The 27,965-nt window shown below is 37.2% G+C and overlaps 1 protein-coding gene across 1 annotated transcript; it reads right to left on the reverse strand.

Annotated features, from left to right (window-relative positions):
• LOC121393813 (phospholipid scramblase family member 5-like) lies at window positions 1-27,413 on the reverse strand. Its single transcript, XM_041563396.1, has 7 exons — window positions 26,838-27,413; window positions 22,199-22,353; window positions 20,077-20,119; window positions 13,819-14,039; window positions 11,538-11,699; window positions 5,834-5,995; window positions 1-627 (listed from the first exon to the last, which is right to left on the reverse strand). The coding sequence occupies exons 1-7, from the start codon at window positions 26,848-26,850 to the stop codon at window positions 589-591; spliced, it is 795 nt and encodes a 264-aa protein (XP_041419330.1). The 5' UTR covers window positions 26,851-27,413; the 3' UTR covers window positions 1-588.
• Between the last annotated feature and the right edge of the window lie 552 nt (window positions 27,414-27,965).

Below are 27,965 nucleotides of genomic sequence, written 5' to 3' on the forward strand. Positions count from 1 at the left end.
AAAAACAACACCATAAAAATCATGACAGAATCCCTTTAAGTTAAACATATTTTTAACCAGAATTTATTTCACTCATCCTCTCTTTGAAAGTTTCACAGATTCCTTTGTTTTTACCGCAAATGCATGTAATGAACTTCCATAGAAGAGGAGCCATAGCTAAAGAAGAAAAAAACAAAACCATAACATTTTCGACTTTCACCGTTTTATGCAAACAGACTCTCTTGCATAAAATGAAAATGTTAATTGTAAAAATCTAAGTGGGATTATATGCTATATATTATTATCTTTATTGTGTGAAAACACTGCCCTTTTAACAGGAAGACCATGGTGCCTTATATTTATACATTTTCAGGAAAGTTTTTCTAACAGGGATATTTTGCTAATTAGGGAACACATAAAACTGCTGAGAGGGATTCCCTAATTTGATATTTGATCAATTAGCCCATAAATGTGCTTAGCAATGCTATAATAAAGTGCATCGGGCCTCAGTCTTGCATGAGAAAAATAGGAGCCAATTAAATACAATTAAATGGAGCTAAACCAATAGATTTCTTTCTTGGATCAGTCCTGCTTTTTGTTCAGTCACCATCAAATTCCATCTGAAGATTGTTCAAAGTACATTAAATCCTGAAAACAGAAAAAAAACAGGGTACATGAATGCAAGTTGCTAGAAATTGCAGGAACCGAAATGAAAATATTTTATGTTTGGAATCCTCCATTAGAAATGTTTTCTTTTACCTTTTGTAAACCACGAATGACACAAATATCACAGAGGATCACTGCCCCATAGTGGTGGAACACAGGTGGTACATAAGCTCAGCAGAAGCAGAATCAGTCTCCATTACAACCATGTAAAAAGTTGTTTGTGTTTGTTAATTGGGAATGGGATGTGGCTACAAAGTGACTGCGGCCGTCTTTACATTTTCCAAGATTTGAGTTCAAGTGAATTAAGTATTTCCCTGTAATAAAACTTATTTTATTATCTAATACTGTATTGAATGGCTGTTTAGATTTAATTCATGCTTTCTCAGCTGATGCCAGGGATACCATGTTTTCTGGAAAGAAAAAATACTGGCCTGTCCACCTCTCTTATCTTTCTTCCCATTAAGGGGGTTGTTCACCTTTACATTAACATTTTGGGGCCCATTTACTTAGTTCGAGTGAAGGAATAGAATAAAAAAAACTTAGAATTTCAATTGATTTTTTTGGCTACTTCGACCATCGAATTGGCTACTTTGACCTTCGACTACGACTTTGACTTTGAATCGAATGTTTTGAAGTAAAAATCTTTCGACTATTCGACCATTCGATAGTCGATAGTTAATTAACCCTCGATATTCGACCATAAGTAAATCTGCCCCTTTGTGTTTTATAGAATTAGCCATTCTAAACAACTTTTCAGTTGGTCTGCATTTTTAATCTTTTTCTTCTTTCCAGCATTCAAATTGGGGTCACTTAGCCCAGCAACGAAAAAAAATACTACTACTCTATGAGGCTAAAATGTAACGTTTTATTACTTATCTGTCTATTCAGGCACTCCCTTATTCATCTTCCAGTCAAACAACTGGTTACAACTGGTTACTATGGAAATTGGACACTAGCAACGAGATAGCTGCTGAAATCCAAACTGGAGCACTGCTGATCAAACAACTAAATAGTTAAAAAAAACTCAAAAAATAGAAAATGAAGACGAATTACAAATATACAAAAAATGATTAAAAAAAGATTAAATTGCAAATTGTGTTAAATTTGTCTACATCATACTAACATTTAATTTGCAGGTGAACTACCCTTTTAATAACATTTGCACCAAGCCATCCAATCGTTGTTGCTCACATCCCTGCTTGTGAACGGTAGATAGAATTGTAGTTTCCAGTGCCAGGAGATGCTGATTGGCTGGACCTGTTGACACTGCAGACCCCCTCTCCTTCCCTTATACTCACACACTTACACACACTTGTGCATAGACACATCTGCTACTGGGCTTATGAAGAATTAAAGGAAAACTATACCCCATAAACAATGTAAGTCTCTATAAAACGATGAAACAGCTTCATGTAAATAAACCATTTTCATAATAACATACCTTGTTAGTAGTATGTGCCATTGGGTAATCCTAAATAGAAAAATTGCCATTTTAAAAAATAAGGGCCCACCCCCTGGGATCTTACGATTCACGGTGCACACAAACATACCAAAAAACTATACATGTACGGACACATGAGACAGTTAACAGACAGAGTTGTGTCTTTTGCTTCCACACTTCTTCCTGTTACAGTTAAAGTTGCAGTATTTCTGGTCAGGTGATCTTTGAGGCAGCACACAGACCATCACAAAATGGTGGTTCAAGGCAAGAGATGTAAAAAGGCAATATGAACTTAAATATATATTCCAGCCTGATAAGATTCTTGAATATGCCACTTAATTTGATATAAACTATCTGTTGCTCAAGTATTCATTTTGGGGGTATAGTTTTCCTTTAATGGCAATTCTAGAGGGAAGGAAAAAGATGTTGTACAGGGTACAAACTGGCAACTGATGGTTTCCTTTGGTGCCTATGTAAAAGCAGGGGTTGGAAGGAAGTGGGGATGCAATAAAATGATACAGGGTGGAGCAAATGGGGTAAATAAAATGAGCTTATACCGAAAGGAAACCATGATAGTCTAACTGTGCTTCAGGGATCAATTCCCTACCCAGTTAAACACACTGAGTAATCCAACCCTTCCCTCAATTTATTCCTTTGTTAAGTAATGGATTCTGGGACTTGAGGTCTCTCCTCTTTCCAGATAAGTCGCCTCAGGGTGACTTAAAAGGAACAGTTCAGTGTAAAAATAAAAAGTGTGAGTGCTTGTCTAACAGAACACTACTTCTTGCTTTTCAGCTCTCTAACTCTAAATTAGTCAGCTACTTTAAGAAGGGCCACATGGGACATAACTGTTCAGTGAGTTTGCAGTTGATCCTCAGCATGTAGCTCAGATTCAAAAGCAATTGGTTATGACCCATGTGGCCCACCCTCAAGACACTAATTGGTTACTACCTGGTAACCAATCAGTGGAAACTAAGAGCGCTGTAAATCAGGAAGTAGTGTTCTGGCTCTTATGTTAGACATCCAGTCACTCCAACCTTTATACATTACATTTTTGGCTAACTAACTATATTAGAAATATTTTCTATTTTGCACAGCCTATCTATTTACACCATTTTTATTTTTACACTGAACTGTTCCTTTAAGGGGCAGAATAGCCCCTGGGGATTGTGTTTACATACCTTATCTCGATAAACGTAACTGAGTGAGTTTGCGTCAAAAGGGGGTAGATATTTCCTATAAGTAGGGAGTAGTGGAACACATTATAAAATGGCAGGTAGGGGATAAAAGTAGAGGCTAGTGAGGTAAAGGTCAGACAAAACATGAAATAATGACTCAGTTGTTCTTATGGAGTTCCATCCTTGCTTTTAACAGGTGGCAGTACTGCACAAAATCTAAGCAGAGAGATGTCAGAATATCCTAACAACATTGGCCTTTTTTGGTTGCTTGAATCTATGAATTTCATTCAGGTCAATTGTGCCACCTTGTGGGCAAATTACATAATTCACACTTGAAAAAATGACTATAAATTGTGAGCGGATACTAGTGCGTGTCTGAGAACAATTAGTGGTGAGATCTTTGGTGGGGGTGAGAAAGTGGGAGACCAGGGGACACCCTGTTGTTTTCTATTAATAAGCTGATGATCCCTCACATGAATAGAAAACTCCCCTCTTCTAGAGCACTCATTCTTCTTTGTGATTCAGTGTGTATTAATTTTAAAGGGCCTCCTAATTTATTTATTCATTCATTTATGTACTGATTTTTAATTTGTTTTTATAAATTAGTAGACTGGTCAGTCACTGATTAGTTATATGTGTGTATAAATTAAAAAATATTAATAGTGATGAGCGAATTGTTTCGCCAGCCATGGATTTGCGGTGAAATTCCTCATTTCGCCATCTGTGATTTTTTTTGTGAAACTGCGGCAACAATTTGCAGCATCAAAAAAGTTGCCATAAGAAAAAATGCCAATTGATTTTAATGCATTTGGACAAAAAAAAGTCCCATTGGGTTTTGTACCCATTCTAAAGAAGACTTTGCAAAAAAAAAAACCTGGAGTAGAAGGGCCGTATGAAGGCTAAGAACATGAAAGAATAATAATTGGTGTTGAAAACATCATTTTGCCTCTTTATAGGACCCTGGTAAGGCCTCATCTGGAGTATGCAGTGCAGTTTTGGGATCCAATCTTTAAAGGGGAACTATCACGAAAATGGAAATTTAATATCATCTTCACCATACTTAAATAAGAAACCTTCTAAATACAATTAATTAGAAATTTGGTACAGTTTCTCACCGTTATGCTCACTATTCCTCTCTCAGCATCTGTTTCTCTTCATTCTGTCTTCATGCAGGAGTTGGGTGTCAGATACTCATTGACAGTTAGATCCAATAAATCTTAATCTTAAATCTAGCAGGTGAATTAGAGCTCACTCAAATAGCTGATTCCAGTACAAACAAAATCTAACACAATTCTGCATGTAGTGAGACATGATGTCTGGTGATTTTAATAGAGTGAGCTCTAATACATCTTCCAGGAAAAAGGAGCCCCCCTGTAAGATATATTGGATCTAACTTTCAATGATGAATAGCTGACACCCAACTCCTGAATAAAGACAGAATGAAGAGAAACAGATGCTGAGAGAGGGATAGTAAAGATAAACTTGATTATTTCAGAAACACTACAGAATATTCAATTGATTATATTTAGAAAGTTTCTTACTTGAGTATGATGAAGCTTATATTACATTTTCATTTACGCAATAGTCCCCCTTTTAGAGGGATATAAATGAGCTGGAGAGAGGGCAGAGAAGTGAAACCAAACTAGTTAGAGGGATGGAAGACTTAAATTATGAGGGTAGACTGTCAAGGTTGGGGTTGTTTTCTCTGGAAAAAAGATGCTTGTGAGGGGACATGATTATTCTTTACAAGTACATTAGAGGACATTATAGACAAATAGCAGGGGAATCTATTTTCCCATAGAAAAGATCAAAAAATTAGAGGCCACCCCTTTAGACTAGAGGGACAGAACTTTGAAGCAGGTTATGTGGTCTTCATGGTGAAGATATTAAGGTTGTGGAATGCCCTGCCATTTAGGGAAAATTAGTTAAGGTGGGGTAGTAGCACAAAATAATTATTCTTGTCAAACTAAGCAGCCTGAAGCTTTTAATCTAAGTACAGGTTATTTACCTTGTGTTGTCCACATGCCTTGGAACCAAAACATTGTAGATTTTAGGTAGAGGTGATCACTAAGAGTTGCCTAATTACAGATAAAGGTGTTACTAATGTATTCTGTGGCAGACTTGGGGCACTGTATTGCCCATTCTATTTATTGAGTGTGACTTTGAACCAAAGCAACATTTCTGGGCCAAAATAGTCAACAAATGTTGTACTACTCACAAGTGACATTAACAGAAAGACACAGGACTTTATTTGCAAGAAGACAGGCACAGAAAGCCATTTCACAGTTACACTTCCTTGCAAACTACTAAATGATTCTGCTGACTGTAATCCCCAGTACATAATATTGTTTGCTCTGAATAATTTCTCTTCATTTCAACAAATGACTGAAGTTTCATATGTTAACCAGTCAGAACAATCAGCTATGCTATTAAAGATGGTAATGATGAATCTCTGTGATACCCTGTGGAATATTACTAACACAAAATAATGTAAATAGCTGTATGTTACTATTGTACACCTCCACATCATATATGCCTTTGCACAGATATAGCTGCAAACTATACTTACAATAAGAAAACAAGTGCCGATCAGTGCTGCTTTCATTTTTACATCAAGGTCTACTGGAAACTCTATCCCGAAGTTATCTGCATTGGTGAAAACATCATTGACAAAACCAGACCAGTATTTACAAATCTTTCCAATGGTGGATTCTTCATTTAGAGTCTTGACCTACAGAAAATGGGAAGAAAGTGGCCAAATGTGAGATATTCCTACATGAAACCTTTCTTTACTTTCTGTATATAAAATGAAGGACCTAGAAAAAAAATAGCAAAGGACTTGAAATCACCATTTATGTCAGAGTACGATCAGTTCTTATAACATCAAACACCAAATTGGGGAGGATGAGTATAGAATTTTTTTTTACAGGGGCAGATTTTAAGGCTCAAGGGAACGACCGATTGAAACTACAATGCACCTATCATGTGTCTGGCCTATCCATATTAGAGGATACTTTATTGGCGGAGTAAGATAACAGCTTCAACATAATGTATATGTTTACCTTTTTGAGGTTACCCACTCACATTTTATTTCTTAGTAAGACCATCATCTCATCAATCACACAATGCTTGACATTCTAAGCCAACTCTCCATCTCCCTGGCACTCATTTTGCTCTTTATTGCCACTCTGTTTCTCATGCTCCTTGGGAACCTTTCATTCATCAGCCCCTTGATGGGTTTGGCCCCATTTAAAGTGCTTGGTGCCCAGGGTTATGCAGTAAAAGTAACTACGTTTGCCCAGGAGCAGTGACCCATAGCAATAAATCAGCAGGTAGCATTTACTGGTCACATGTTTAAAAGCAAACAACTTATTTGTTGCTATGGGTTGCTCCTGGGCACACTTTATTATATATGTGGCTAATGTTTTATTTATCCAACAATTTCCCACTATGGAAGAAACTCCATAGTGATTTATTGAGATATCGCTGTTTGTTATCCATTTTCGAATGCAATATGCTGTACAACTAACATCTAATTTAAAAAGAATAACTGATTTTCGGTCATAAGATAATGAAAGGTACAATAGGGTAGAATGCAGACGCTACAGCTGTTGTCTTTCCCCAAAGATATTTTGCTGCCCCCGTACAAAAGTAACATATTTCTGTAAGTTCTGGGTTCATCATAGTGTAAACTGAAAGAAAGAGAATTTTTAATGTCTTCTTTAGTAAAATCTTCAAAGTGGTAGGCTTTGCCTCATAGGTTGTTTTTTTGCCTTAGATATAGTGCACTACAATAGTAATGCCTGCTGGTGTCAGTGGTTTCAGAAAGAATCGGAGAAACAAAGACCAAAGTGAGGATATCATGCTAATTAGATGTAAAAGCACATTTGAAATTGTAGGAAAGTCAGGAGTTAGATTAGTGCATGTTACATACAACAAACAATATTAATTCATTGTGTTCAGCACAAATCTAATTGGCCATTTGTTTAAAAGAGTTACTAATCTTTATCTTATTGGGGTTATACAACCAAAGACAATATGTAGGAGAGTACTGCATTTATTCATATGAGCTTATATCATTTATGAAAAAAGTTTATTTTGATTACACCAGCAAAAAACAAAGGTTACTCCTCCGTTCATTTGCCCTATGTCACTTACCATAAAAACTGCTGTGAGCCTCTTCTATTACCTCCTGGATATCCCTAGGCTGATCCTTTTACTCTAAATTCTGTGAGTCAATATGCAAGATACGTACGTATATATACATTAAACAGCTAAGGAGTTAACATTTTAAAGGGAAACTTTATTCGCTGTTTCGTGCAGAACATTATTTTGGATGCGATAGTACAGCATAATACACAAGGACTAAATGAAGAAATAAAAGTTAATGATATCAAATATTATGCAAATTAGATAAATATCTATAAAAATCATATCTAGCACCTCTTATGATATTTATTGCTGTTCCCAGGGAAATTTAGTAGCTACAATCAAATGTTTTATCTACTTGAAAGTGTGTAGTAAGAGGTATAATGGAAATCTTACATGGTTATGGCAGACAGTTTTAAAATATAATAAAACCTCTGACATTTCAAATTTAACATAAAGAAGAGCTAATTTAGCTAGTTACTCAGTGTAAAGTTTTGGAACAATAGAGTCAGTGAAATTTCTACATCTTTGCTGTTTTTATGAGCTTTAGTAAATGGAAATTTGAAAGTTCACAGGAGAAGCAATGTCACGTGACACTCTAGAACAGGGGTCCCCGACCTTTTTTTCTTAAGCCACATTCAAGTGTAAAAAAAACGTTGTAGAGCAACTACAATCATGCAAAATGTTCCTGGGGGTGCCTGCTATTGGTGGCACTTATGTAGACTGAAAGCCTACAGGAGGCTTTGTTTGGCAGTATATATGTTTTTAAAACTTGCTTTCAAAAATAAGCACCTGCTTTGAGGCTACTGGGAGCAATATACAAGGGGTTGGTGAACAACATGTTGCTTGTGAGCCACTGGTTGGGGATCACTGCTCTAAAAAGTTACCAAGCACCAGTCGTTTTCTTACTTGCCAAAGGAAAGTACCACTTTTTGGAAGCTACAGTACCTGATGTGTATGCCTGAGCAACTTTTTTTAGGGAAGAATTATACAAAATTACAAATCTCACTGTAAAAAAAACTTTCACACATAAAGGGGTTTATTTACTAAACTCCGAATGCAAAAAATCATGAATTTTTCAGGAATTTATTGAACTCAGAGGATGGAAAAGTCAGAAAATCCGGCATCTCAGACCTGTCGAGGTTGCATATAAGTCAATGGGAGAAGTCCCAATTATTTTTTGATGTGCGCTGAGTTTCTTGCAATACCCCAAAGTTTTCTGGGTTTTCAGACAAAAATCTGAGTTTTCAGGTGAAAAATCTGAAAAAAATGCGAAAATCGAATGAAAATCAGATTTTTTTCCCGCTAAGCAAATTGTTGGGAAAATTTAATAATAAATAAGCGCAAAAGACCAGAGCAGATTTGATCAGAGTTTGTAGCAAAAATATTAGGATAAATTCGGACTTTGAAAAATAACCCCCAAAGATTCCATTTATTTTGCTCTAATCTCAAGGGATGCCCTGGTGCCCTCTTGTAAAATCTGCTGGTAAATTAGGCACAAGAGTTACAATGGCCGATGTTCGGGTGCCTATAAAGGTGCCCGATAAAATTTTTCCAGCTTGCTTGATCAACGATCCAATTCTTCTACCAATATCGGTTGGTTTGTCTCCCACCATACATGCACCCAATATCGCATGAAAATGAGTTTTGTTCGATATTATTGGTACGTGTATGGCCACCTTTAATCTTACGGTTTCCTTATATATTTATAAATAGCATACGTATACCTATAAACCATATATCATACATATACAAGTGCCTCTTCTCAATTTAATTCTAACCTTTTTTTTAGTTTTTTTAGTTTAGTTTTTTTTATAAAGAATCTATTGTATACTATTATAGATGTCTGGAGCCCCTACAGTAGTATAGGCCACACTTCTTCCATACATCTATACCATTTTAATAAAGGACAATATCTTGCTTGCCCTTAATATTGTTCATGTATATTTTGTTTATATTAAATTTTAGGTGTGTAAATGAAATGGTTTTAAAAGAAGCTGCCATGGCTTATGAACAGTGAAAAAGAGGCAGAGCTTAACACATTATGCCTATAGAACCCTCCTCTTCTTGAAAAGAAAAAGTGCAACAGTCAGGGAGGGACTTGCACAGACACTTACCCTCTGTGTTGGAATAGAGAGGGAGTAGTTCCTGCATCTGTAAAACTTGTAATTTGCATGTTTACAGCAAAACTTCAATAAAATGTTGGGAATGAGAGGGTGTAGCACTGAGGCAAGCACATAATTAGACTGTGCATTTTCATAGACAAGCGATATCCCTAGCTAAATATCATATAGGGGCAGCTCAGTGCTAATCTTCTTCTGTGGTGAAGTGGTTTTGAAGACAACAGGATAAAATATTATGATAGTGACCCATAAAATTATGAAAAATGTATTTACAACATTTCATTCAAAAGACTTAATAGTTACAAGGATTAGAAATCTCTTCAGTTCGTTTATAAGCAAACGCCCATACACTTGGCACTTAAAGCCAAAATTCTGGATTTCCTTCCTAGCAAGCATTTGGTCTTCTGAGTGATACTGCTTAAAATACTACCAACAGAATATAGAGCAACATCGCTTACAGCTCTCTGTTTGCTATGTCATAGCTACTTATGTTCCCTTTAAACGTTGCAATAATAATCTTCTTTAAAGCTGACACTAATGTTTTACACGCCTGTTTCTGATTTCTCCGAGAGCTGTTATGCCCTCATTTATAGGAAAACTTTCACTGGCAAAGATCTATTTAACAAAAGGCACAGCTGGGTCTTGTGCACTGGTTGGTTTGGACTTCTTTACAGGTAATTCTGAAATACTTTTTCTAATGATACCATCCTTCAGAACAACATTTGATTGGAAAAAATATGCTTTCTTTTATCTTATTATAAACCCAAACTAGTAGCTATAAATACTATTTTTATTTTTCATGTACATAAATTAGATGTTCGAACTTGTGCTCAACAAATGAAACAACTATTGAAAATATGCATTAATAAATCTTTTGAAAAGAAACATTTTCTGCAAACCCACAGGAGAAATTAGTGGATAATGTTGAGCCATAGGCTGCCAATTTGTCTCCTTCAAGCCAAGTAAGCTTAGCTGTGTATGTATGCCCTGTTAGAGGTTCTACCAGTTATGGTGTATGGCTACCTTTACGACAGCACAAGATAGGGCTAATCTTATAAATATACACCGTATAATATATATATTACAGTGTACACCGTTCAGTTACAGACGTAGGGGGTGATTTATTCACTTTCATACTAGGGAATCAGGTAAAAACAGTGAGTTTTTCTTTTCATCTCACATTTTATTACCTTGCTCAAGTTTTTTGTTAAAAAATAAAAGAAACTAAATCTAAACCTAAATGCCTAGCAATTGTTTTATTTTATATTTTTCTTTTAAGAAAATATGCTGTAGACATTGAAAATAAGATCGTAGAGAAACAAAAAAAGCCAGTGACGTAAATAATTCAATTCATTTTTTTAATTCATTGTCATTAGAACCCAAATGAATAAATCAGCCCCTATATTTTAATAGCCAGAAATACTATGCAATGCTGAGGTTGCTGAAAACTTTCCATTATGAAGTTATTGTTCCTTTCCTCTTCATTGCCTTAGAAATTGCCTGTGCTATATTAGTTTTTGTCATAATGCTATATGGTATGGGGATCCAGGTATGGGATCCATTATCCAAAAATTTAAAAATGATTTCCTTTTTCTGTGTAATAATAAAACAGTACTTTGTATTTGATCCAAACTAAGATATAATTAATCCTTATTGGAAGCAAAACCAGCCTATGGGGGTTATTTAATGTTTACATGAGTTTTAGCAGACTTAGGGGTAAATTTACTAAGCGGCGACAATCGCCAGTGACGGCTTCGCAGCCATCGCAACACTTCGACAGGCGAAAATTCACTCAGACAAAGCTAACTTGCTAAAATGTGAAGTTGCATTCAGGGCGCTGAACGATGGCGCATTTTCGCTATCGTTACTTCAGCAATGCGAGCAAAATAAAGCGAACATGCAATAGCAATTCATATATTATACCTGTAATTAGAATGTGCCCATTTATTATTATTAATCTTTCACATTTACTAGTTGTTTCGTTCATTGTCTCAATAATACCTCAAAAATGACATCCCCGAAACAGCTGCATGTTAAGTAAGGACCAATGATTTTCAATACGTCTTCTTTGCTCTCGTTTTGAATAATGAACTTTGGCAACAGTGGATCCCACTTCTGGACAATGAAGCCCGCGGTTGTACCCGGAGGAGTCTGTACTTCTAGCTACAGAAACAGAGAAACATTATGTACACTGCGGTAAAGAAAGCAAAACAACAACCAAATGTATAAAAGGTGAGAACTGTCACTATTCCCTATTGGTAGTTGCAAATTTATATTGTGCTCTCTTAAAGAAGACATTTTCCTTTGCCCTGGGGAATAATGCACTTGTAAGAGCTATAAAGGTTGATACATAAGTCCCAGGAGTACCGTGTGTGCCAAGTGAGTAAAGTACATCCCCCTTCATTATTTCAGTACACGGGATAGATTCAATAATGATAATGGTCACTCTATAAAAAAAAATCAATAGCTTCAGATTTAACAAGCTGTTAAAAGCTTTTCCAAATTGTTAATACCCCCCATTAATTTGCATTGCATTAAATGCATTTATTTTCAAGCACTGCTTGTTAATTTTTCTGGGATTAATGAATGTGAGAGTGTATAAACCGTCATAAAAATAAACGACTGTCTTTTCAGTTCAAGCGAGTCTCCCATTTGGCAAACAAAATATATAATAGGAAAATATGATTGCCAGATGATGCCTTTTAACCCTTTGCTAGGAAATTCATTTTTCCTTAATGTAATCCTAAAATTGTAGTCAGTCCTGCATGGAGCTAAAACAAAATATATGCTTTAAAGAAACAACACCAACAAATAAAAGCATTTTAAAGTAATTCATAATATATAAATAATATATTAATAATAGTGATATCATCTATTATTGCTATGCATTAGTAAAAGTTATGTATTTGCTTTAGAAAGAGAACTATATTTTATGTAAATAAGGTATTGTGTAGCCATGGGGGAAGCCAGTCAAGATAAAAAAGGAGAAAAGGCACAGGTTACTAAGCAGATACAATGGGATTCTACATAGTTCATCTGGTATCTGCCATGTAACCTGTGCTTTGAATGGCTGCCCCCATGACTACACAGTAGCTTGTTTATATAAACAATAGTAGTCTTTCTGAAGCAAACACAACAGTTGTACCAGTGCAGGGCAACACTACATTATATTTTAATTTTTTGAAAACACTTTAATTTTTGGTGCTACTGTTCCTTAAATTGCAGTTTAACCTGCCACTGAATTTAAATGCTTTAACCTAGCCTTAAAGGACCAGTAACATAAAAAAATTTTTTTAAAAAAATTGTTTCTTTGTAATGGAAAAAAAACACTAAGACAGTTTTAACTTTTAAATCGCAAAGCTTTTATTAAGAAATTACTTACCGATTCACTGCATGCGCTCCTTTTCAGAAACGGCGACAGGGCGACGATCCATCGTGCAGCGCTCGATTCCTCCTCCCTGGCTATGTCCTATAGAAGGCAGGGAGGAGAAATCGAGCGCCGCACAATGGATAGTCACCCTGTCGCCGTTTCTGAAGAGGAGCGCATGCAGTGAATCGGTAAGTAATTTCTTAATAAAAGTTTTGCGATTTAAAAGTTATCGGTAAGTAATTTCTTAGTAAAAGTTTTGCGATTTAAAAGTTAAAACTGTCTTGGTGTTTTTTTTTTCATTACAAAGAAAACATTTTTTTTTTTTATGTTACTGGTCCTTTAAAGGCCATATGTTTTTGGTATGAACTTTTTCAGGCATTAACAGGGCAGAACATTGGGAAAAAACCCAACCCCAACCTGCTCCCTTCTTGGGTGCTGTACCATTACATCCATCCTGGCCCCAATTCCTGACCCCAATTCCTGGCCCCAATCTCGACTGCAACAAGATAAAATAAGGTAATTGCATGGGGTTGTAACTGGGGTGAGGGTCCTGGGGGGGCCCTCTGAGACGGCAGCCCCGGTGGGCCCTGGAACCCCAGTGCAACACTGGGTATTAATGCTAGGAACTGTTAAGGGCAATTACAATGGCTTTTATATATGTGTTTGCGACTTGAAATTATGTCTGGAACCAATGTCTAACCAAACAGGGCTCTATTCAGATGTCGACCACCAACTCCAATAAAGAAAGTGATAAAATGTATGCAAGCACCTCCTTTTAAAACTGAGCTCCATATTTCCAGTTTGCATCAGAATGAATATAATTTTCATCTGAATGATCTTTCTCAAAATAAATGTGATTGTAATTATCTTATTAAATGAGAGAACACAAATAACACAAATAAAGTGACTAACCTCTTGCAAGTAGAAGGGAAAACAACAATGGATGCACCGCAAGGGCCGGAGGATGGTGATCACTTGCTGACCTTTGCCATTAGAAATCCGCATAGTGAATGGCCGAACTGGCCCACAGAAGTTTTTATTGAAGTATTCATTTTCCTCCGTGGCAAAATAGAGTCTTTGTCCGAAGTTGTCCTTTATTTCATACTTATTGCTCTTCTCAGTACCAAGAAAAACTAGAAAGAGATAAAGATAAACTAAAGTCCCCTCCCTAAAATTACTTCAAACTAGAAGTTTCCTCTTATTTGTTAAAGATATGTGTCTGTTAATTTTACTGTACATTTTACCCCAAACTCACCCTTTCCAACCTTAATAATGTAACGTTACAGCAAAATATTGATATTCTGTCTTTTTTTTTTGTTCTCGAAAATATCTTGATCTTGGGCTGAATATATGTTTGATATATACAGATTAGTTTAACCTCTGATCTGTTTATTGATGAGGGTAATACTTATTATGATAGTTATGCTTATATATATATATATTTAATCACATATATACACTTTTCAAATGTCCAACACCTGCAATAACCATTTCTCATCTTCTTCATCGTTTTCTGAATTGTCTTGTCTTTTACCAGTGTAAGATCAATGTACAGTATTTTGGGATTGCTCACAGCCAATTAGTGTAAAACAGAAAAAACAGGACCGTCCAAGTATCAGAAAGGGCAATTTAGAGGAAGAATGAAGAATGTAGATAACTGCACAAAGAAAATATTATACAATATTGCAATAAAAGAAAAATATATAATAAAGGTAGTGGAGTTCTCCTCCATCAGGAGGATTCTGAACCCTAATATTAAATAGGTATAAATAAAGAGAAAAGTATGTTTCAAAATGAGTTGATATTGTCAAAATGCAGGAACCCTCCTCTATATTGGTTTAGTTATACAAGATACGTGATAAAGGAAAGCCTTTTAAACGGGTGGTTCACCTTCCCACCTATTTTCGGTTCAGTTGTTTTCAGATTGTTTTCTTTCAATCACTTTTTATTGTGACGGTTTTTCTAATATTGAAGTGTAAAGTTTAATTTTTCACCTTCTTATGCCTTTCTAAAGCAGCTCTAAATGATACATTAGTTGTGAATATTCCACAGATGCTGCTGAGAAATGTATCAACTAATGGAGCAAATTGTAACAGTTCAGAATCTGCACTGGGATCACTGAGCTGCCAGACACCAGAGACACGAACATTAAGGGGCAGATTTATTAAGCTCGAGTGAATAATTTGAATGGAAAGATGTTTGAATTTCGAAGTATTTTTTTGGGTAGTTCGACCGTCAAATTGGTCAAATTCGATGATTAATCGAATGATTCGAACAATTCGAAGTAAAAATCGTTTGACTATTTGACCATTCGATAATCGAAGTACTGTCTCTTTAAAAAATACTTCGACTTCATACTTCCCCACTTTAAAACTACCGAGGTGCAATGTTAGCCTATGGGGACCTTCCTCAGCACTTTTCTAACTTTTTTTTAGAAAATCGTTTGATCGATCGCTTAAAATCGTTCGATCGTTTGATCTAATCTCTTGCGCTAAAATATCGAATTCGAAGGATTTTACTTCGAGGGTCGAATTCGAGGGTTTTTTTAACCCTTGAAATTTGACCCTTGATAAATCTGCCCCTAAAATTCCAACTTGGAAAAACGATAAAAAACAAAAGATGGAAAGCAATTGAAAAAAGTCTCTATTTCTGGCAAACAATCTAAAAACAACTAAACTGAAAAAAAAAAATGTTTGAAAGGCAAAGATCCCTTTAAATGTGACTAATTTGGGGCTGCATAGTCTTCAGCTGTCCCACGAAAATGCATTTTTCTTAAAGAGGAATGTCATAACTACCATTGCCATTCCTCTGAAATGGAAGGGTTACTTTAATTTAAAGGCTGACTAATGAGACTCAGTGAAGACTGTAAATATTTTACTCTTTAATCTCTAACGTGCTGTTTGGTAGTTACTGGATAATTTTACACCATTGGAGGACTTTTTTGAGCATTATTTGAATTCTGTATTGATAGCTAAACCAAACAGCAAAGTAAGCACCGAATGCTGCATTTAAAAAGCCCGAGGCATGATTCACAGTGTGTATTGTCTAGAATCTATCAGTGAATGTAATATTAAATACAAAATATGCACCCTACAGTGATCGATCAAGCTTGAACAGTTTTTTTTTTTCACCACACCTCTCCACTACCTGGGTCTTAGTCTTCATGTTGTTACAGAGAACAAGCCATTAAATATCCCAGATATTGCAAAAAAAGGAATCAAAGTTTATGTAGCCTTAGGCAAGACTAACTGCATGAAGCCAGCAATCAGCTGGGCACATCCCACACTGGGGTCTTTTGTTCACTGTGCTTAATAACTTGCCTTCCAGTAAGCAGTAATCCTAATTGAATTAAAGGCAAACTGCCCTTTTGTCGAATCTCTCACTTTTGTATTGCCTCAGTTTTATATAATCCGAAGAATATTGTGTTAGCAAATTGGAAGCATTAGTCCTGTAAACACAGCTTATACATGTGGAATAAATTGGCATAGTTGTAACAAATGGGCAATTTGATTTTATGATGCGGGAAATATTTGACTCTACTTGAGCCTGTAAATGAGAGGGAATATTTTATGTTTATAGTTTATGTTTTGCATTTTTTTTGTTTGAAAGAGAGAAAATACATGTTTAATGATAGTAATACTCTTAAGGGTGTATTTACCAACACAGGTGCCCCCATGCACCTGTGCCAAACCAAATAGGTCTTTGCTTTATTTTGCAATACTTAGACAATTGTTTAAAAAATAAATTGCTAATTGGTTGCTACTGGCAACTGCACTTCTTTTTTTCTAAAGTCAACCCCTAGTAGTGATGTGCGGGTCGGGTAAAACCCAACCCACACCCGACCCTAACCTGACTTCCCTTCACCTACCTCACTCTAGCCCGACTTTCGGCTTCCATTTTTACACCCGTCCCGACCCACCTTGCTGATGACGTCACAAAAGGGGTGAGTAGGCGCGCGTCTTTAAAAAATGAAGCTGACAGTTCAAGGTGGCAGGTGGGGAGAGCAGAAAGAAGAGCTCAACCTGAACCCTCCCACCCACAAATGGGAGTGTGGGGTCGGCCCCAACCTGCCCGACACGCGGGTATCGGGCCGGTCCGCACATCACTAACCCCTAGTACAATGTGGATCAGGGTAATGCTTACTTTACCTGCAGGTTGTGTGTGCTAAAAGTGCCTAAACACTGAGTTACATGTGTGAATACCAATGTTTTTGTGTGTTCCTCAATGTGTTGTTTGTGTTGATATGTAGCACACAACTTGGTGGATCATAACTCCAAGGACAGATCCACTTGCTATATGATTTTACTTGCTATAGTTCATCGCCTTTCTGCAGTCTGCATATTCTGATTATTAATCAGTCTTCCTGTATTGGCTTCTATGGCAGATATTATTTGACTGTGCTGTTTTGATAATTTATGACGATCCCTAAGGTTAACCTCCCAACAGAAGCCCAGACCATACTGAGCATGTGCATAGTCTTGGTCTTGCAAAGATGTTACAAGATGATGACCCCCTGTGGCCAACTTTGAAAGTATAAATCATTTGTTTTATTAGGCTTCTGGTGCAGTAAATTCATGTTTATATTTAGTATACAAAATACAGCATTTCTAGCATTATTCCATTTTAGACATTAGTTCGCCTTTGAGTCTACTTAATAATATATCTACTTAAGTCTACTTAATAATAATTTAAACATTAGTTTAACCCAATAGGATTGTTTTACCTCCAATAAGGATTAATTATTTCTTAGTTGGGATCAAGTACAAGGTACTGTTTTATTATTATAGGGAAAACTATATAATTTTCTATATAACTGTATCTGACTAAAATGGAATCTATTCTATTCTTTCCATAATTTGGAGCTTTCTAGATAATGGGTTTCTGGATAATGGATCCTATACTAGCCTTCACTAGCAACACCAGACTGAGATAATAGGGATTGGGAATGTATGGAACAAAGCCCAGCTGTTCTGTTTTTTTGCCTGGAAGCAGTGAACTACCATGATAGCTGCCTACCCAAAATACTGGCAGACGACAAAGAGAGTTAGACTAGATATTTAGGATATACTGTACTGCCCTGGAGCTCACCAGATAACAGTGTGATAATAAGGTAAGGGCAGCACCAGCCTAACACCAAGCCCAGCTATGTAGGAATAGGACCCCAATTTAAAAAAAAAAACCTTTGCTAAAGGCCTAGAAGAAAATAAGATGGATTTCTGAAAAACATGAAAAACATAATGTGGATTGTGGATGGAGGAAGGTGATTTATTTTCTGCCTTTGTAGGAGGAGCCTTATCAATTAGTGAAGGCCTGAGACCTTGAAGGACATTTAAACCCGTCAGAAACAAAAAGAGAAAAATATAGGAGAAATAACTGGGTAAAGGGGAGGGGAACACATGAGGAAATGGCATCATATACAATCTCTTAAAAGACAATGGCACATCAGTTTTGTAAATCCTTTATTATAGCTTGAGGCCTGAGGAGCTGGATGTGCCCCCGACTTGCCTGTGTTTAAGAAGGTGAGTGCAAAACACAACTAAACAACATCTACTGTCAGCATTTTTGTTTTTAGATTTTTTCCCATGTCAAGAAGAGTGACACAAGCCAAGAGAAAATATAGGTCATGCATTCTTATGTGCCACCACATGAATGATATCAAGTTAAGGGTCACGATTTTTAAAGATCGAACTTCAAAATCCTAGAAGGATTTCCAACAGAATGTTTAATTTAATGTCTATTGAATGACTATAAAGAAAATTGTCTTAACAGTTAGGAAAGTGTTAATGACACAATTCTCAACGTAAATACACATATGTCAGTTCATTGGAATGCTTTGAGCAGTCCAACACATTCATCTATTGGCGTCATTGCTCAGCACAGCTCAGAAGCAGAGAAGTGCATTAACACCCATATGAGCCCTAAATCCCAGATACAGACTGAGTGCCAAAATAACTATTTTTGGAATAGATCATAAATTGTTCAATAGGTAAAAGATTGGTATGATTTTACAAGTGGTATGCAGCTATACCCCTCGTACAGATTTTCTGTTATCCAGAGAGTTCCAAATTTAATGGAAGGCCGTGTCAAACCAAAGGATCATATTTTTCTTATTAATGTTTTTTATTTGATGTCCGTCATATCCATAAAAGATTCACTTGTATAAGCATCTAATAAAGACATTCTGACCAATTCAAAGGAACTTCTGTATACATTTTCCAACAAGCATGGTGTGTAAACGAATGTAACCTGGTACAAGATGAGTGAGATCTGAGATCGTTTAAGATGGGGTAGGGGCATTCAAACTTCTGAGTTCACCGCTACATATGAGTAGAGTGGTTGTGGGGGACATATTCTCTTTTTGTTTTAAAAAAAATGATAGCAAAACAATAAAATAAACCAGAGGAGGTCAGATAAGCCCATGTTTGGCCTAGGTATGGGCATTAGGAGTATCCATTACTACCTATAAACTGGTGGACTCTGGGAGGCAGCCAGTTTCATTGTCAGGTTGAGGTCATTGTAGTGAGGATCAGAGGGTTAGTGCCTTGTAGACTTTACAAGTCATACCATGTAGTATAGCAAAATGTGGAGACTGTGAATTGTCTGATGTTGGGGGGGGGGGACTTAAGATGTATGTGGTCCAGGTTTTCTGATTTGGGCAGCCTTGTTTAAGGATGCCTCCAGCCAGTCCATGTGAAATAAAAAATGCAGTTTGTTTTTCACTAGATTCTTATATGGTGGGTTGGGGGAGAGCCACTCCTGTTGTTTAGCTTTTCTGGTTGCTGAGGCTAGTCTTTCCGCTAAAGCTTTATTGGCTTTTGATACTTGTTGTAATCCCCTAAATTTACTGAATATGACCCATTCTATGTTGGGTGTGAATGTTTGTTTTGTGAAAACAAAGGGAAATATTATATAGGAATATGCAAAAATTTCTTTGTGCATTGTATGATTTGTTGTTTGCACTGGTCTCAAAACGTGACACACAACCGAGCAAGCAGTTTAGTGGTAACACCGGATACACTGTTATTGGCTAAGCATAACAATTATTATATGCTATTAACTAGCTGAGTCCCACAAATGGTTTACTACAGTTTAAGTTTTATAGATGGCAAAAGTGCTTCTTCACATGATATTTTAGAATCTAGAAATCCACAGTATTGTGCTGTTACATACCTCCCAAGAGCTCTGTCTGCTGATGAATAATAAGTTGCTGTATCTAAAGAGGCAAATACACAAATTATTTTTTTGCCAGAAATATTTACATTTTAACAGCAGCCCAACATGACCTATGAACGTGTTTTTGGTACAGGCTTTTAAAACAAACCATGGATTATCCAACAAATACTTAACATCTTATAAGGGGGAAATCCTGGAAAGTCTTGGAGCCACTGACAGGGGTGGATTAATGCACAGGCTATAGCTTAGGGACCCAGAGTGATCAGGTGCCCATCTACCTTTTTCAGTTATTATTTCTATTGTCTTTTGTTTTAATATTAATTTTTATTTACGCTTCTGGGTCTGCTTGGGCGAACCTGCTGGGAGAAGAAGCAGGCAAGGTGTACTGTATGTGTGTACCTGTGCAGATCCAGGGACATCATTGGCACGTGTCTAACCCAACCCGACATAGAAAGCTCAGGGCACATGTGCCTGGATCTGCATACAACCAGACCCAACAGTAGCCTAGAAGGGAGACCTGTATATGTAGCCTAGAGGCCCCACTCATTAATCTGCCACTGCCCACTGAGTTCCTCTTGTAGTATGGTTGGGATGACTGGGAATATAATTTATTATTATTATTTTAACTATACAGCAGTTAGAAACCTCTTTATGTTCTATAATGTCACCATTAACAGAAGTAAGCTACCAACTTGTAGTTCTGTTGCATTTTAAAAAACTAACAGTTTCAAAGACATGCATTTTTTTATTCTCTTCCTTTTTCCATGGAGCCCATAGAGATACTGCTTAGACTGCAGGATCGTATTCAGTGTTTATGATGAATTTTGGAGGACCCAACAGGAAAAGTGATGAAAACATTCTGTAGTCTTATGCCTATTGAGCCAGTGCACTAGGAGGGAGTTAAAGGGAAGAGGTGCTGAGTTAGACTCCATTAGCCCAGCAATGGTGCCAAAAATGAACTTGCTCATTACATTTCCAAGTGAAGAATGGAGAGTTTACAGAAGGAGGCACTGAACCTTGGGGCTCCCCAGCTGATAGAGAATGTTTAAACTCTACAAAATTTATGCTAAAGGAACAGTTGCAGACATACGATTCAAAGCATGCTTAGGCAGTATCTCTGACAGCACAGGAGCTAGGAGTTCGACTTAAAAATATAGCAAACTGAGTGCAGTTTGTATATTACAGAATCCTAATGAAAGTTATGAGCCATAAATTAAGCTGCCAAAGAATCTTTAATGAAAGTATTAGAGACTTCTATCTCCAGAACAACCTTACAAGCTGTGAAATGCAGCTTCTTAGAAACCTGACTGCAGGTTTTGCTGCCACATTGGACCCTGAATGCCAAGCTTTTACTGCTGTCACCAAGATAGACAGCCTCCAGCTTCTCCAATTACAATTCTCTTTGATAGATCTAATGAATGGACAGACCCTGGAAGGCAATCCCTAATGAGAAACACCTATTCAAAGGCAACAAAAAGAAATAATCATTGCAACAATTTCAACATTGCTACAATGCAATAAAACTGAGGGTTGGTGCTCCCCATGTGGCTGCCCAACTGCTTTGTGAACAGGACTAGGGGACCAATGTGATTGTCAGTTGCTGGAAAAAAAGATCACTGTAGGTGCTGTATGGAGCGCAGGGGTTATGGGGGTTATTTACTAAGACCAGGATAGAATAGCAATAACACTAAGGAGTGCAAGACTGTGTCCGTCTAGTGTTTATACAGAGACAACTTTTACCCTGGTTCTGGCTGTGTTCTTCGTCTAATAAAATCTAGTTTAAGATGCAGAGCACACCAATGTCAAGCACAGCCTGGACCGGTGCCCCTGAATTTGTCTCTCCACCCTTGCCCCTCATGAATACATCACTACTGAACACAGGTAGAGCTAAATTCATGGGGGAAGCCGCAGGTCTCTCTTCTACAAAATGGAGAGCAGAGATATATGGAATCTGTTTTTGCACTTTGCACCCTGCCTCCCTGTTGGTTAACAAGCCATATTGTATCTTGTTAAGTTCTTAATATTCCCATAATGCATATATAGTGCCATATCCCATTACTTAACTCCTGACTTTAAATGGCGACTATGCTCTTAAAATAGTATAGCGGTTGAAATGTACCTTGCTTAAATGTTCAAGACCAGGCGGTACCAAGAAGCGAGGCTTGGTCATTTGGCTTTCAGAAGGAGATGTTTTACATGTTGTAGAGTATTCTGTTTTCTCGGACTGATGGGGTGTACCAGGAAGATAACTCTGAAGATCTTTATCCGTCTGACCTGGAGAATCAAAAAAAAGTAAATGAAATGTTTTATACATCATACAATGTGGCTTTGATTTACATCATGAAGGACCTTCAAGCTGATTGTGAATTATTTAGAAATAAAAAATTGCTTGATGTGTATGAACAAATGTGAATTGACTCTAAATCTGCCTTTTTGCTCTACTGCTGTTGTACCTATGTATGTATGAAATGGAATAAAAATGTTTTATCTTGTACTATATATGCTACTATATGTATCTGATACTTCAGGTATGGGACCTGTTATCCAGAACCCTTGAGGTTTTCCGGATAAGGGAGATTTCCGTAATTTGTATCTCCATATCTTAAATCTACTAAAAAAAATAATTGAAATATTAATGAAACCCAATAGGATTGTTTTGCCTCCAATAAGGCTTAATTATATCTTAGTTGGGATCAGGTACAGGTATGGGACCTATTATTCAGAATGCTCAGGAAATGGGGCTTTCCAGATAACGGGTCTTTCTGTATGTTGGATCTTCATACATTAAGTCTACTGGAAGATCATATAAACATTAAATAAAGGAATGGTTTTACTTTCAATAAGGATTCATTATATCTTAGTTTGGATCATGTACAAGGTTCTGTTTTATTATTACAGAGAAAAAGGAAGTGGTTTTTAAACATTTGGATTATTTGGATAAAATGGAGTCTATGGCAGATGGCCTTTCCGTGATTCGGAGCTTTCTGGATAATGGGTTTCCAGATAACGGATCCCATACCGGTACCTTATGCTTTTCCCAACGAAGACACAGTTAACCCTTAATGGAGGCTAAACAAGCCTATTGGGTTTAATTAATGTTTTTACCTTTTTTTAAGCAGATTTAAAGAATAGAGATCCAAAATAATGGAAAGATCTCTTATCCAGAAAACCCTAGGTCCCGAGCATTTTGGTTAACAGGTACAATGTACTGTTTCATTACTACAAGTGAAAGGAAATCATTTTTAGAAATTAAGATTATTTGATTATAATGGAGTCAATGGGAGACTGCCTTTAGATAATTCGGAGCTTTCTGGATAATGGGTTTCAGGATAATGGATCCTATACCTGTAAGGTACCTACTGGGCCAAAAGGGCTTCATTGCCACAAATAGTATAATTCATTGCTCTTCAGAATGAACAAATTTTATAGTGACCCACCCAAATACTGCTAAATAAACATTTCCCCCATAAAGGAGAACTAAACCCCCCATTGTGATAAGTCCCCATTGGCTCCCCTCCACTGTCCCCCCCTCCCTGCTTCTCCCCTGCACAGTCTTACCCCTGAATTCTTTCCCCTTTAGAAATAGCGACCGCAAATGCAGAGTGAGCGCAGCTGAGCTCACAGGCGCCATCTTCTTCCCCAATGGGGACTTATCACAATGGGGGGCTAGTTCTCCTATAAGAGTAGATAAGGTTGCTTAGCACAATACCAGTGGCATAACTATGGGGACCACAGGCCTGGATGCAAGAATTGCAGCCGCCCTCCCAGTCGTCGTCCCCACACCGCACATATTCTATTACCTTTAGATTTTCCTGTAGCACATGCAGCAACTCCGACCTTACTAGGGAGGGTGCCCCTGGATACAGTCACCCTCACTGCTCTCCTAGTAGTCACTGCACAATACATTTCTTCTGTCCCAATGCCAGGTGCAATTGCAAAACTTATTATGTATGCACTAGCGCCTAGCATTGGTCAATGAGCCTTTAGTTTTTTTTTATTGTTTTAATGTCATGAGAGAGCCTCACATGTGGATAATAACATTTTGCTACAGTTCACTTTTTTTTAGTTCTGTGCTAGACCACCCTGAAAAAAGTTTTATGAACCCCTTTGAGCTTACATTGAAATATTTATAAAGCTTTAAATAATATATGGTGCGTTGCTGCATTTGGTTTCACAATCCACAGTGTCTTGCTGCTCTTTCCCTATTACAACTTTGTGCTGGCAGCTAATAGCCATAAAACACATTATATTGTTGGGTATGGCCAGCACCTTATTTAGTGGGAATACAGTGTTCTGTCCTACTGAAATATCTGCACTCTACTAGCGTGACATCATTAACTCTACATATGACAAATGGATTTGTATTGTAAATGTTTGTCTGTCAGCATCACTTTCTAATGTGGTTGTCTCATTTATTTTCTCTTCGCAGATGGATTCTACTTGTCTGATAATGTTATTGCTTATATTAAAAGGCATGTAAACCCACCTGAGCACTTCTGTAATTTACATTCACTTTAACATTTTAGACAGATATTAGTGGTTTTAAATGGCTAATATCAGTAATTTAGCTTTGTTTGAAAAGTTAACCCAAGGATTAGCTGACTATACAGGAAGTGCATAGGGGGTAGTAACTACAATGGAAGCAGACCCTGCGGCTGCAAGGGGGCCCAGCAGGTATTGAGGCCTCACAAGGTCCTAATTCTTATACAATTCCAAAAAATATTGATAAAACAAGTCAACCTCTAGACATTTTGGGGACCTGAATAATAATTTTCCATGGTGCTCAGTAATATCTAGTTACACCACTGGCTGAAAGCCTGGTATTTGCAGTTTATATTGGTCTGAGTTTCTGTTTTAGTGAGATACATTCTGAAGAATGGTACACATAGGTTCACAGAGAAAGTATGTAATAGAACATTCAGAAAACAAAAACAATGATACAACAACACACAAACTCACTGATGAATGTCTATCTATCTAAGGATCTATCTATCTATCATCTATCCAGGGTCGGACTGGCCTGGCAGGACATCAGGAAAAAAACCTGGTGGGCCCCGACCCTCATGTGCCCCCTCTGGGCCAGACTCCCTCTCCTAATATTGGGATTCGAAAATCAAAACATTTTCGGCAGGGCGCAGCGCCGCTTGTGCATTAGCGCCGAACAAGGCCATTCACGCATCACAGTAGGGGGGGCCCTGGACTGCTGTCCCGGGCCCCACAGTCCGACCCTGCATCTATCTATCATCTATCTATCAGTCTATCTATCTATTAGGGATGCACCGAATCCACTATTTTAGATTCGGCCGAATCATTCACGAAGGAATCGGCCGAACACCGAACCGAATCTGAATCCTAATTTGCATATGCAAATTAAGGGGCGGGAAGGGGAAACTATTTTTTGTTACTTGTTTTGTGACAAAAAGTCATGCAATTTCCCTCTCCGCCCCCAATTTCCATATGCAAATTAGGATTTCGATTCGATTTGGTATTTGGCCGATTTCTTCGGGATTTGGTTTGGCCAGGCAAAAGGATTCGGCCAAATCCTGCTGAAAAAGGCCGAATCCTGAACCAAATCCTGGATGCGGTTCATCCCTACTATCTATTTATCTATCTTTCATCTATCTATCATCTTTTTTTGAAATCCAATAACTTCGAAATTCAAATAAAATTTTTTAACTTCAGATGAAAAGACTGTATTCGAATCGTTTGAATCCAAGTTTTAGCGCATTCTATTGAATTTGAATCAAAGGATTTGTCGCCAAAAAACATTTTCAAAGTCCACCAAATGACTCCAAATATCCCCCATCGGTCCCCCATAAGCTAAAACAGCAATTCGGCAGGTTTTAGTTTTAAAGAAACAGTACACTATAAATTTCGATATTGGAATAGTCTAATTTTTTTCAAATTCAAATCGAATTTTGGCCTATTCGAAAGTTGAAGTAGACAAAAATAGCTTGATATTCGAATTTTTTTACTTTGAATTTTCACTTTGACCCTTGATAAATCTGCCCCTTAATGTGGGAACCTGCCATTCCAACTATATCTATCTATTCAGTTTATAAGGTGCTGTTTGCAGTTATCTATATTCCATTCTGGCATCAATGTTTTTTAAACCATGGGAATATTCAAACTGTTAATTTTTCCTGTAATTTATTGCTGACGGTCAAGGAAAAACTCAAACATTCCAGATAAACAAGTTAACCCTGTGTTTGATGATGAGATCTAAAAACCTGCAGTGTTTTCCCTTTATGTGCATGATTTCCTTGCAAAACATTGGTTCCTATGTAACAAATTATAAGGCTTGCCATGCTGCAGACTGTTTAATACAGATATCAAAAGCTTAAACTAAAACATTTCCTCTCTCCCGGTGTGAGAACATCAAAGTAACTTTAACTATGGACCCAATAAGCATCAACTATTACATTTCTTTAAATAATCCAAATGGTCTTGCAAAAAGCTAAACAAGTCATCATGTTGCCAGCATCCAATATAGCTTATGATTAAAGAAGCACAGGGACTGTAATTATGGGAATGGCAGTACTTGTGTAAGAGATCAGTCCGTGCAAAAGGAAAGGCTGCTAATGAAGGTTCATCTATCACTTTACTGAATATTATATTTATCTGTTCAAATGGATTCATATGCTTGTTAAGCGCTCACATCTACTCATCAACTTATTGAAAGGTGAGACATATTGTGCCCGTCAATGCATCTTAAATATGAACCCTACATTTAAAAAAGTCATTGTTTATTGGATTACCTTGAGAAGCCATGAAACTGCCTGATCCACTTCTTCAAAGCCAGTCAGGTTAAAAGCGAAGGCTTTTCTTTTTCTGCAGTATGTAAGGCAATGCTCAGCAGGCAAAGAAACTTCAGAGGCTTACTACCTGGTGTTAGGTTCCACGGGAACAGGTTGGAAATGACTCTTGTCTCATGTTGCACACTCGCCTATATTGTGACTACAGATAACAGCATAATATAATCAATTAGAAAGAAAATTCATAGAAAATCATGTTCCCAGTTAGAGACATCATGCTTCTTGCACATAAAATAAAAACTAATTCCTTCAAAGACACAGGATAGGTGCCCAAACAGTGCAATTCTGCTACAGTATTTTGTTTATGCTCTTCTCTACCCTGTTATTCGCTCATAAATTATGAAACAGCTTCCAAGGGCAGGAGTTACATAGACATTTCTTTCTTTCTTTTTCTTCCTATTCGACGGTGCTGAGTGGGGAACTTGTTTACTGAAAAATAAAGCACAAAACGAATGAAAAAATAAATGGAAACTAGGATCCATTTATTGATTACGTTAGAAATGATATATAATTGTAATTATGTCCTACGTACTGAATTTATTATCAATACTGTACCAAAGAATTGCACTTATCTTCAGCATGCTGATCCCACCTTTGCTGGCAATACATTATCTCAATATCTCAGATCATTCATATTTCTGTCTTGATTGTGTTATTGTTCATAGACCACAGTAGAACTATACCCTTAGATACCATACATATATATAGCTCGTATAATTTACTGCTGCAGAATGCCTCAGCAGAGACATTTATGTGTGTAGAGCAATATGGCAGCTTCCAACATATACACATGAATACTTTGCAAATGGCATTTTGACATCTGGTAGTCTGAAAAAGGTCTTATGTGGTCAGGCCACAAAATCCCGGGCCTAGGGCAGCAAAGTTCAGAGGGTGGCATGTCGTCCCCTGGCGCAAGGTCGGAACTAGAGGTAGGCAGAGTAGGCATGTGCCTAATGCAAAAAAGCTGGGGGGGCACGTATAGGGTTGCCACCTTTTATAAAAAAAATTACCGGCTGCTGGGGGGCGGGACCTAAAAGGGGCGGGACGTGATGTCAAAATGGGTGGGACGTG

This window comes from Xenopus laevis, chromosome 5L (genome assembly GCF_017654675.1).
Source record: "Xenopus laevis strain J_2021 chromosome 5L, Xenopus_laevis_v10.1, whole genome shotgun sequence".
NCBI lineage: Eukaryota > Metazoa > Chordata > Amphibia > Anura > Pipidae > Xenopus > Xenopus laevis.

Excerpts from the sequence above, each read along its gene's own strand:
- LOC121393813 (XM_041563396.1), bottom strand. Across the intron at positions 11,700-13,818 it reads TTCCCTTCTACTTGCAAGAG|CTAGAAGTACAGACTCCTCC; the intron begins GTTAGTCACTTT and ends CTGTTTCTGTAG. Across the intron at positions 5,996-11,537 it reads TCGGGGATGTCATTTTTGAG|GTCAAGACTCTAAATGAAGA; the intron begins GTATTATTGAGA and ends CATTTTCTGTAG.